An 11,660-nucleotide genomic window follows, 5' to 3' on the forward strand; every position below is an offset into this window, starting at 1 on the left:
ATCAGCCAATCACGTTATTGTCTCTATATGGACTACAGCCAAGGTTATAAGACGGACATTGGCTCGGTCCTGGCTGAGATCACGAGCAATGGCATCTGCCCACCAAATGTTAGTGAAATATAGCTTGTTCATTTTATTAAAACGATTATCATACATGGTTGAATATTCTTGAGAATGGCAGGATCCATGTTTAGTCATTTTAAGTGTTTCCTAGGCTAACGTTTAGCAAGCTAGCTAGTCAATGTCTAACATAACCTTGTTCATGCTAAAATGGTTAGAGCCTTACTTGCTGCATTAGTTTTCTCTCTAGCCAGGTAACATCTTACATGGGACTTTAGTGAACAGATCTTTAAAACGATGTTTTCCGAAGCAAGGGCTGTCAAGTCAAGTGGAGTCAGCAGCAAGTACTTGTGCAAGCCCTAGCTAGGAATATTTCCCAAATGCCAGGGAGCCGAGCAGCAGAGAGCATAGTTGGGGCTGTAGCTATGACACCTGTGGGTAAACGACTACCATACCTAATGCCACCAATGCCAACCATACTAGGGTGAGACAGGCTATGAGAAGATAATAAATGCACAGAAACACATAAGGTGCTTTAGAATTCTACGGAATATTAGCCTTAATTCAACTGAATGGACCATCCAAGCATTCAGATGTCTGCTATTATTTACATTGGGCTTGGAAAGACCAATTTCTAGCTACCAATGCTGAACTACCAAGCTACTGGCATGCAATTTAATTATTTTGACATGCCACACAATTTAACCATGTAAGATATTACCTTGCTAGAGAGAAAACGCATGCATCAAGTGTAGCTTTCACCATTTTAGCATGGCCATGGTTATGTTAGACATTGACTAGCTAGCTTGCCAAACATTAGCCTAGGAAACACTTAAAATGACTAAACATGGATCCTGCCATTCTCAAGAATGATTCAACCACATATGATAATCCTTTTAATAAAATGAACAAGCTATATTTCACTAACATTTGGTGGGCAGATGCCATTGCTCGTGATCTCAGGCAGGACCGAGCCAACGTCCATCTTATAACCTTGGCTGTAGTCCATATAGAGACAAACACGTGATTGGCTGAAATTAGAAGAGATCTGATAGGCTGCAGAGAATATCTTTTAGAAAAAATGCATTTGTGAAACTACGAGCGTTAGGAAAGTACCAAAAATCCATACGAACGAATGCAGGGATTTGTAACTCGTGTTCGTCAGGTTGCAAACAAATGTCATGCTGTCATTGATTTGTGAATCACAAAATACATTTGTGAAACATGAAATACATTTGTGAATCGCGTTTTGTTTGTTTGAATCGCGTTTCGTTTGTTTGTGACTCGCGTTTCGTTGGTTTGAATCGCGTTTCGTTGGTTTGTGAATTATGAAACTAATCTAACTCCATAGAGCTGCAGCCTGCATCCACTGGTCCATCCCCTGCAGATGATCTGGATGGTCTACGCCCTGCAGATGATCTAGAATAGATGGTCCACTCCCGTCCTATGAACCACCTGCAGATGATCCACTCAGTAATCCTTCCACTACTCGTGGTCCACATGGATGTGCCTCGCCAGCTGATTCAGTGGTGCCACGTGTTCCCAGCCGACAAGGATATGTGTCTCCTCGGGACATCCTACCACCACCCAAATGTCCCCCCAGAGTACAAACCAAAAACAAACGAGTGAAGACAGCCATCCTTACTTATACTCCTGAGAAGCAAGCACTAGAAAAGGCATATGAAGAGAGACAAAAGAAACGGCCAGGGAAAAAGCTAAATAATAAAGAAAAGGGAAAACCGAAAAAGAAAGCACCCAAAAAGAAAATCATAGATAGCAGCTCTGAGGAGTGATGTCCCTGTCCCACTTAATGATGACAAAGAGAGCTCTGAGGATGAGAGAAGTGATCCTGAAAACACGGATCTGTCCGTGGGTGACTTTGTCCTAGTCAATTTTGCGACCAAAACCAGGAGTCTCCGTTACGTTGGCATGGTTGAGAAAATTGAGGGGGACGAAATTCTTACGCAATTCCTCAGAAGGATCCATGGAACCAACAAGGAGTGGGAGAGACCCACATTTGCTATAAAAGCAAATGATGTGGCACATGATCCTAAAGGTGATGTGGTGAAGAAGCTGCCTCAACCCAATAGGCCTGGAGGAACCACACAGAGAGAGCAACTCTTCACCTTTCCCTGAAACCTTCATGGCTGAAATGGAGAGTAGGCCTGGCTATAGAGTATAGAGGATAGAGGCTGATGTTCTAATCAGGCTGGGTCTAGTCCTGTGTTCCGAGTCCCAGGCTGTTCTAGTTGGTTCTGATTATCTCCCCCCAGAGCAAAAACCCATGACTGTGTTCTAATCTTACTGGTTATATCTGTCATTTAAATGTAAATAAAAACATTTTGAATTATATTATGTTGTATATGATTTTGTTCGGAGTTATTTGCAAGTGTTTTAAAAATGTGCTTAATTGACCAATCCCCATGGTTCTGTTTCTAGTCAGATAATAGTTATGGGATGTGGGGTTGTCAATCTAGCTGTCAGAATTCCAACTGTTACAACATATGTTGTTTGTGTTAGTTTTAAAGTGGAAAAGGTAAGTGGATCACTTTACCCCTAAGCTGGGGTAAAGTGAGACACAAGTCACTGCTCTTTGTCCTGAAGACATTCTGATCATTTGTATTGCAAGGCAACATCCTGAATTAAAGGGAAATGTGTACATCTTATTGATATATCATTTGAGCTCGCCTAGAGGGGAGCAAATGTCTCACATTACCCCGCTCTCCCCTACTCAACAACATGCATTATGATGGTTAGTTGAGTTAGCTAATCGTGGCTAACGGGTTTTCGCTAACGCTTGCTAGTCAAGTGGTGTCAAAAGACGCTGTTGCTAAACATTTAGACCATGGGTCGGGAACCTATGGCTCGCGAGCCACCACTGGCTCTTTTGCTGAAGGCCGGGGCTCTCGGACGAAATGGGTTGGAGAAAAATACGGAGAAAAAACGTGTAATCAAGGGATCAGCCTAGGCCTAGTAGAAGGCTTAAATAACAGTCAATACTAGTTTTTATTAAAATGACAAGGCTTTGTGGCAAATACGTAGGTCTATCTGAGTTATTTAATTTAACTTTCCACCTCACTTGACTCCGTAACCATAGCCTGCAAAATATTGTTACATTCGCGGCTGGTTGCCATGCCAATATCAAACAAAATCGCAGATTCCCCTCCATTTCCGTCAACGACAAAACTTCCATTGTTAAAGTTGATAGGCTAGAGAAAAATATCGAAAAGGAAAAAACACGTATTGTGCATCTCTGGTGTTTCTATCGGCGATTTCGAAATATAGGTTGCCGACCTGACCTCGTCTGGCATCTGGGTGGGCAAGTTCAAATCACTGAACGATCAGCTGGAAGGAATCGCACGTCAGCGAGCACAGCTTGCGAGCGAACACAAGTGGACTGCCATGGGAAAGCTTCCATCTCAAGAAGACGAACTGCTTCTAAAAACTTGGAATGAACTGCCCATATATTGCACATTGCAATATGTTAGTATTGCTGTGTTACCCATGTTTGGTTCTACTTATGCATGCGAGAAATCTTTCTCACATATGAAAAATATAAAGACGAACCTGCGCTCGCGTTAAAACGACGAAAGCCTCAATGCTTGCATCTTCACCTCACTGAATATGAGCCAGACTACAAGGCCATCAGCAATATGCAGCACCAGAAGTCGCATTAATCTCTGGTAGGCCTAATGTTCAATTTCGAGTGTTGTGTTGTCAACGTTGTTAACTTCATGGCGTTGTTACGCTGTAACGTTGTTAACTTCGTCATTTCCCATTGTCATTTACATTTCAAGTTACTAGTACAATAACTTTTAAAACTAGAAGAAAATGTATTTAAAAACTCATGAAGAATAAAAGTAACTGTTAGTTAAATATCCCAATTTTTTTCTTGTAACTGTCTTTTTGTGGCTCTTCTGAGATAAAAAAAGAAAAAAAATGGTAAAAGTGGCTCTCCAGGCAAAAAAGGTTCCCGACCCCTGATTTAGACAATCCCAACATCTATGCAAGAGCTTTTTTTGTAGACTTTTCGTCAGCTTTCAATACAATACAAGCAATTCCTCAAGCTGTCAGGCTGCTTTTGGCCAGTCCAGTCTAGTCTGGCTAGAAAACAAATCTCCCAAGTCACAGTTCTCTTGCAGTCTGCAGGTTTTCCTCCAGGATTTCCCTTTATTTTGCTGCATTCATTTTACGTTCTACCTCAAGAAGCCCTCCAGGATGCAGAGAAGCATTCCACTGCATGAATCTGCCATTACTGTGCTTCACTGGGCTGATGATGCGTTTCTGTTCAATCCAGTGACACACTCTCAAATCTGCTGTGTTACATGTCGCATAAAAACAAAATAGGCATCTATGAGAGCATAAAAACAAACAGCAGATTTTCTCTTCCCCTCCCTTGGCTGTTGAGTTAGTGACTAGTGTGTGTGTGTGTGTGTGTGTGTGCGTGTGTGTGTGTGTGTGTGTGTGTGTGTGTACACGCATCATGCACTTTGGAATTAAGGGGCCTATGTTCACAGTGATGAAATTGATGTTCCCATAATATTGTGTGTATATATAAACACTGCTCTGTCTCTGTATTCCCAGGTATCTGCTGACTGGGAACAGGCATCCTTGAGGCGCAGCAGTCAGCTCAGCGGCATGTACACCTTAGGACCCCCAAGCCAGCCTTACCATGGAGATCAAGAATTACTGAACACCCTCACAGCTGATGAGGAGTCACAGGATTTTGATGACCTTATATTTGCCTTAAAGACTGGTGAGACTGTCAACCACACACTTCTATTAGTGTAAATGTTTTTATCAATTTGCAGCATGCAGCAATTTGCCCTTTCTGAGGATGTTTTATATCTTTATAGATATCATGGTGAATGACTCATGTGAAGGACAGACAGACAAACATACCTTTATAGGTACTAGTGCAGTGCCCGTAGGAATTATGCATCATTCACGTCGTGCGGGTCCGCCCCTCTTTCTCTGAATTACTACACTACCCATAGTGCCTCACTACTACCCATAGTGCCTACGGCAAACGATAAAATACAAATATCTCGCGAACTATGAATTCAGAAATCTTCAAAATCAAGGAAGCACAGGTTCATGACATGCGTAAGCTACATGGGAAATCTCATAACTAACGTCAGGGAGATACGCCCTAGACAGACTGACTGACAGTCACACACACAGAGATTTCTGGATTTATAGATAGATCATGGTGTATGATCATGTGCAGAACAGACAAACATGCATGTTCCCAATAGCTGCCCTGGCTATGCAATGTGTAGTGTTGTGGATCGGGATGAAATTACCTACAAAAAGGTTTGACACCAAAACTCCCAGTTTAGAGTTGTTTGTTTGAGTGTGTATGAGAGGTATATGCATCCTGTTATCCCGGACCGATTTGTACAATTCCATTAGCTCAAACAGATAAAAGCAGGCATACATATTTTTGTACAGTTTGATCAGGTACAGTAACTGCACTGTAGCTCTCAAATTGTATTATAAAAAAGATTCATTCAAACTATCTTCACCTTTCTGCACTCCCTTCTGTCTTCAGAAATGAAGTAGTAAGATTATATTATAGAACCAACTGAAATATTACAGGTAACCTCTAGAAGTTTGGGTCTAGATTAGGCACTTTCGAACCTCTATACTAATATTTCAAAGGAGACATATTATGAAAATGTAACTTTTTTAGTGCTTCTACACATATGTACTCCAGTAGCAGCCCATTGGTTGAGTATGAAGTATGAGCGGCATGACTTTTCTCAACGGTTTCTGGCTAATTTGACCATGAGGAAGAAAACTAGGCTGCTGTCATTTACCGTAACCTGAGCAAACAGCAAGATTTTTTCACGCCCTTTTAGGGCGCGCCCAGCGCATCTGTATCTCAGCTTCTGAAGGTCATAGACACTTGAATTTAGTCTCAAAATTACCGGAATACACATGTTTCTATACTAGGCATGGGAAGATTCACCGATGCGCATCGGAAAATCGATACGACATGTAAGATGCAGTTGCATCGATTTGCAAACGTCTGCATCGCTAAAAACCGCACATAAACCCGAGATGCATCGTATCAAAATTATCTGCATCGATGCAAACCGATTATTATCTATTATTATAACTTTTTAGAAACGTGTCTGAGTTTCAGTTGTGTTTCTCTCCCTTCCCCTCTAGTCTCTGCTCAAATCTCGGCTCAAGGCTCGCGCGAATAGGCGGGTCCAAACAAACGTGCTTTTGAAAAGATGCGGCCAGCTAGTCAGATAGCGCGTTAGCATGGAGGGAAACGAAACGTAGGTAATACATTCGGTTGTGGGCTTTAAGTCTATGGTATGGAAAGATTTTGGCTTCTACAAACGAGATCTTTCTTAAAAAGAACTTGAAAAAGACCCATCTGGGTTAAGTGTTTGGATTCACTTGTCTTAATTTCCAGATGGGGAACTGTTACTCCCTTGTTATGGCCATTTGTTCATAATGATGAATCATATTACAGTGCATGGAGATAATGAGTATACCCCTTTTGAAAAGTAACATTATGAACTATATTTCAATAAGTACACGTGTTATTTCCAAAATGTGCACTGAGTAAATGGAAAAAATGTCACCTAAGTTACATTATTAACCTTACTTTGCTCATCAGGTATTGTATGCACATTTTGGGCATAACATTTACCTATGCACATTTTGGAAATAACTTATGCTTATTAAAATGTTGTTCAGAATGTTACTTTTCAAATGGGGTGTACTCATCAATGGTGTGCATTGTATATTTTGGGGAAAATGCAATATGTTCCTGTTAATGCTTTCCTATTAGTTTTTATAGTGGATGGAATCTCCTGGCCTGCACCTTTTTGTATTAGCCCATTTTATTTGGTTTACCACATGTATAAACGTAAAGCACTTTTAAAGGCTTAACTGGAAAACATGCCTTTGTGTAGGGCTTAAATTGTTCTACAACATGCACTAAAGAGAAATCTGAATTTTTGTTAAAGGTTACACTTGTATCCTAAAGTTCCAGAGACCTACAATGAATTACTCTCTAAGTTGTACTTCCTTTGTTTTAAAATAAAAGGCACAGCCATTTTTAATGCTTCAAGTGCCATAACTTGAACTATGTATTTCATGGTGTACTTTTCTTCTGCATTGCATCGCATCGTATTGTATCGTATCGCACTGGATCGCATTGTTTTAAAATTAGATCGTACTGTATCGCACCGGATCGCAGGAGGTAGGAGAATCGTATCGTATCTTATCACTGGTAATTCCATGAATCGTGAATGTATCGAATCGTTGGTAGTGTATCGAGATGTGTATCGTATCGCCTTGATGGTGAAGATTCCCATCCCTATTCTATACTGTATGCACTATGAAGGTTTCTAAGCTCTAAAACCTTTACTTTCCGTTATAGTGTGAGAGACAAAGTCCTCCAATTTCTCCTATGCTGAGCAATTCTTTTAAATTTTAGCTCACTCTGTCCATCTAATCATCTCTCACCTTTGGATGGGGTTGTTTCTTTACAGGTTCTGGCCTTAACATCAGTGATAATGAGTCCATCCAGGGGAGCCAGGACGGCACCATGGCTGAGTCCCAGATTGTGGAGCTGCGACGTATCCCAATAGCCGACACACACCTTTAACCTCTCTGCTTTTCTTTAGGAGGAGAACATTACACGTTTTTCTAATGAGGCGAACATTTGCAATACTTTGTATATTTTATTAAATGTTTTTATCACTTAATTTGCATACTTTACAGAATGTTTTCAGTGCATTATTTACACACACCGTATTGTGTATCTGCACAGAGTTCCTCAATATTACAATTTACTTGGTTTGTACAGCAACTTCAAATAAATGATTGAATTACTTCAGACTGATATGTATCTATTTCCTATGACTAGATTCAATAAACCATTTTGCAACAGGATGTGCATTTCCTGAATTAAATACTAGTGTTTTCAAAGTAATACATGTCCCTCCTTCTGTGTGGTTGTGTAACAGCAGGTCAACAAAGCTATATTTATTCCTGCCAATGCTAACCAGCTATCCCTTCAGATACTATCTCTAAAAACACATAACATTGTAGTAAATGTGTAAAAGTAAGGCATATACTGTATCTAGCTAGCATTTTAACTAACTACCAAAACTAAGCCCACAGTGTTCACACATCTAAACACTCTTTGCAGCTAAGTTGTTGGCGATGATAAGTAATACTAGAAAATGCATTTCCTGAAGGAAATACCAGTGCATGAAATGCAAAGGTTAAGAAAGGAAGAAGAAAAGAAAGAAGAGTGGAAGAAGGAAAGACAAAAGGAGAGAAGAGTGGAAGAAGGAAAGAAGAAAGGAAAGAAGAGTGAAAGAAGGAAAGAAGAAAAGAAAGAAGAGTGAAGAAAGGAAAGAAGAGTGGAAGAAGAAAAGAAAGAAGATTGAAATAATGAAAGAAGAAAGGAAAGAAGAGTGAAGGAAGGAAAGAAGAGTGGAAGAAGGAAAGAAGAAAGGAAAGAAGGGTGTAAAAAGGAAAGAAGAGTGAAGAAAGGAAAGAAAAGTGGAAGAAGGAAAGAAGAGTGGATGAAGGAAAAAAGAAAGGCAAGAAGAGTGGAAGAAGGAAAGAAAACTGGAAGAAGAAAATAAGAAAGGAAAGAAGAGTGGAAGAAGGAAAGAAGAGTGAACAAGAGTGGCTCTGGATGAAGAGATAAAGAGAGTGAGAATATTGAAAAAATGGAGTGAAGAAGAGAGATTGAGTGTTAGAGAAAGTTGACTGAGAGAGAAAGTTGACTGAGAAAGATGGAGAGATGGAGAGAAAAAAAATAGAGAATGGATGGTGTCTTAATGTTCCTGGTTACAGTTAACTTGAGAGGGACAGAGAAAGAAGAGGTTCTTTGAATTTGGCACAGGTGTCAGTAAAGCACAGGTGCAAGCCAGTTTAAAGACCCTATTATGATGTCATAATGGCCCAATGTAAGTCAATGGGAGAAATTTATATTCGTTTTTCTTTAATATCTTAAAAAGTATAAAGTTTAGAAAAGTGAAAAATACATAGCATAAGTGTCGTTTACAAGACCTACGCCACAAAATTTGAATGAAGTTTCTACGTTAAGCGGTTCGGGCTGAATTAATCGCAGAAAAAGGTAACAAGAATAAGAAGAAGAAGAAGAATCCTAGGAATAACAATACAGGGCATTTCATGCACTGTAATAAACCACAGAGAAGCTAAATTAGGGAGTTCCACTTGGGTGACGCGCTACAAACGCAAGAGATTACGATTTCTTCCTATTATGTCTCAGGTTAAAACTTTGCATTCCACTTCCCTTGGGTTTGGTTACAAGCGGTCAACCGTTCTGTGACCGTTCCGACTCGTACCTTAAAATGTCTCTCTCCACCTTAGAAAAAGAATAGTCGACTCAGAAAATAGGCAGTTCTAAAATGAATGGACAGGGAAATACGAGTTTATTACTGTGGGCCTCGTTCCCGATAACGACGTATCTTAACGGCCTACGTGGATTTTGGCGACATTGTAGACTCATCATAGCAGTAAGTGCGGTGTCGGGAAACCGCTCTGCAATATCCCTCTTACGACCGATTTCAAGTCCTTTTTAAAGTTCGGGAAACTAGGCCGTGGCTAGTACGAACCCGGTTTGTTTAATCTGCAATGGGTGCCTCACCGTCTGTAAAGATAAGAATTTGAGAAGGCATTTGAAGACGGCGCATGCCAACTTTAATTTCACTTTCCCACTGGGCTCTGCTGCTGGGAAGCAGAAGATATAGAGCCTTAAATTTTGTTATGAGCGAAGATGTCAAACTTTATTTCGGGCCTCTACGGATCAAGAGAGAGCGACGGTGGTATAGTCACGAGTGGCATGGATATTGGCTAAAAAGAAAAAAACTTTCACAGACTCCGAGATGGCCAAGGAGTGTATGCTAGCATTAGCGAGACCATATCCATAACGCCAAAAAGGAGACGCTATGCGGAATTTCGGAACACGGAATTTCGTGGTGCTGTAAATAATTACATAGGACATAGGACTCTCTACAATACAACTTTGTGTAATTACAGTGCATGAAATGCCCTGTATTGTTATTCCTAGGCATTTTCTTCTTCTTCTTCTTCTTCTTCTTCTTCTTACCTTTTTCTGCGATTAATTCAGCTCGAACCGCTTAACGTAGAAACTTCATTCAAACTTTGTCGCGTATAGGTCTTGTAAAGGACACTTATGCTATGTATTTTTCACTTTTCTAAACTTTATACTTTTTAAGTTATTAAAGAAAAACGAATCTTAATTTTCCCATTGACTTACATTGGGCCATTATGACATCATAATAGGGTAATTAAACTGGCTTGCACCTGTGCTTCACTGACACCTGCGGCAAGCCTCCAAAGGTCCTCTTCTCTCTGTACCTCTCCATTCAACTGTATAACTAGGAATATTAATAGACACCTTCCATACTGTACTTTTTTTCTCTCTCTCCTTCTTTCTCTCTATCACTCTCACTCTACTTTCTCTCACACTCCATCTCTCTGCTTCACTCTTTTTTTTCTCCTTCTTTCAACATTTTCACTCTCTCTTTACTGTCTTTATCCAGAGCCACTCTTGTTCACTCTTCTTTCCTTACTTTGTTTCTTCCTCTCTTCTTTCCTTCTTTCTACTCTTCTTTACTTTCTTCTTTCCTTCTTCCACTCTTCTTTCCTTTCTTCTTCCCTTCTTCCACTCTTCTTTCCTTTTTCCTTTCTTCTTTCATTCTTTCACTCTTCTTTCTTTTCTTCTTATCTTCTTCGGCTCTTCTTCCCTTCTTCCACTCTTCTTCTCTTTATTCACTCTTCTTTCCTTCTTCCACTCTAATTTCCTTTCTTCACTCTTCTTTCCTTTCTTCTTCCCTTCTTCCACTCTTCTTTCTTTCTTCCACTCTTCTTTCCTTCTTCCACTCTTCTTTCCTTCTTTTACTGTTCTTTCCTTTTCTTTTCTTTTATTCGTTCTTTCTTAACTTTTGCATTTCATGCACTGGTATTTCCTTCAGGAAATGCATTTTCTAGTTTATTTTATCATTATGTTGTCCTGTTCCCTATAGTGGTGACGAGTGTGGAGCCGGAGACGAGTTACATTGTTGTAGTGTGTATATTGACAACCAACTTGCGCTGTTTCATTGCGAGCTCAGGTCAATCATTTTTGTTGATTCGAGGGTTAGGGAAAGTGTAGGGTAAGTCATACCTCTCCAAAACAATGCTCAGCTGGCTGTCCTACAATGTCATTAGTACGGACGAACAGAACGGATAAGACATAACACTGGCTTGAGAAAGGGTACGTAGGTACTTTCACACGCTTGTAAGTGGAAACTAATTTCACACAGGAAGTCACACAGCATTTCATCGCTTACAAAGAGTTGTGGTTAAAAACCACAGCTGGCCCAATTACATTACAACTGATTACACACCTCTTCTGAAACTAACACATTTTTTCAAAGATCATCTCATCTAAAAATCTATTGACTCTGCCAAATGACAGACACAACTTTTATTAGTTAGACTTTTTTCAATCACTAACTACACACTTGGTGATTAATCTAAAACACTTCTGTCATAGGCTAATACCCTTTGCAGTTACATTGTTA

At 40.0% G+C, this 11,660-nt stretch overlaps 1 protein-coding gene across 1 annotated transcript in view; it reads left to right on the forward strand.

Moving 5' to 3' along the window:
• Positions 1-7,696, forward strand: part of adgrv1 (adhesion G protein-coupled receptor V1) — a gene marked incomplete at both ends in the record, with an annotated part of 140,450 nt that extends 132,754 nt beyond the window's left edge. The window contains 2 exons of the mRNA XM_080839814.1: positions 4,645-4,816; positions 7,581-7,696. Coding sequence (XP_080695940.1) covers positions 4,645-4,816; positions 7,581-7,696 — 288 coding nt within the window. The remainder of the gene's footprint in view (positions 1-4,644; positions 4,817-7,580) is intronic.
• Between the last annotated feature and the right edge of the window lie 3,964 nt (positions 7,697-11,660).

This window comes from Sprattus sprattus (genome assembly GCF_963457725.1).
Source record: "Sprattus sprattus genome assembly, chromosome: 5".
Lineage (NCBI taxonomy): Eukaryota > Metazoa > Chordata > Actinopteri > Clupeiformes > Clupeidae > Sprattus > Sprattus sprattus.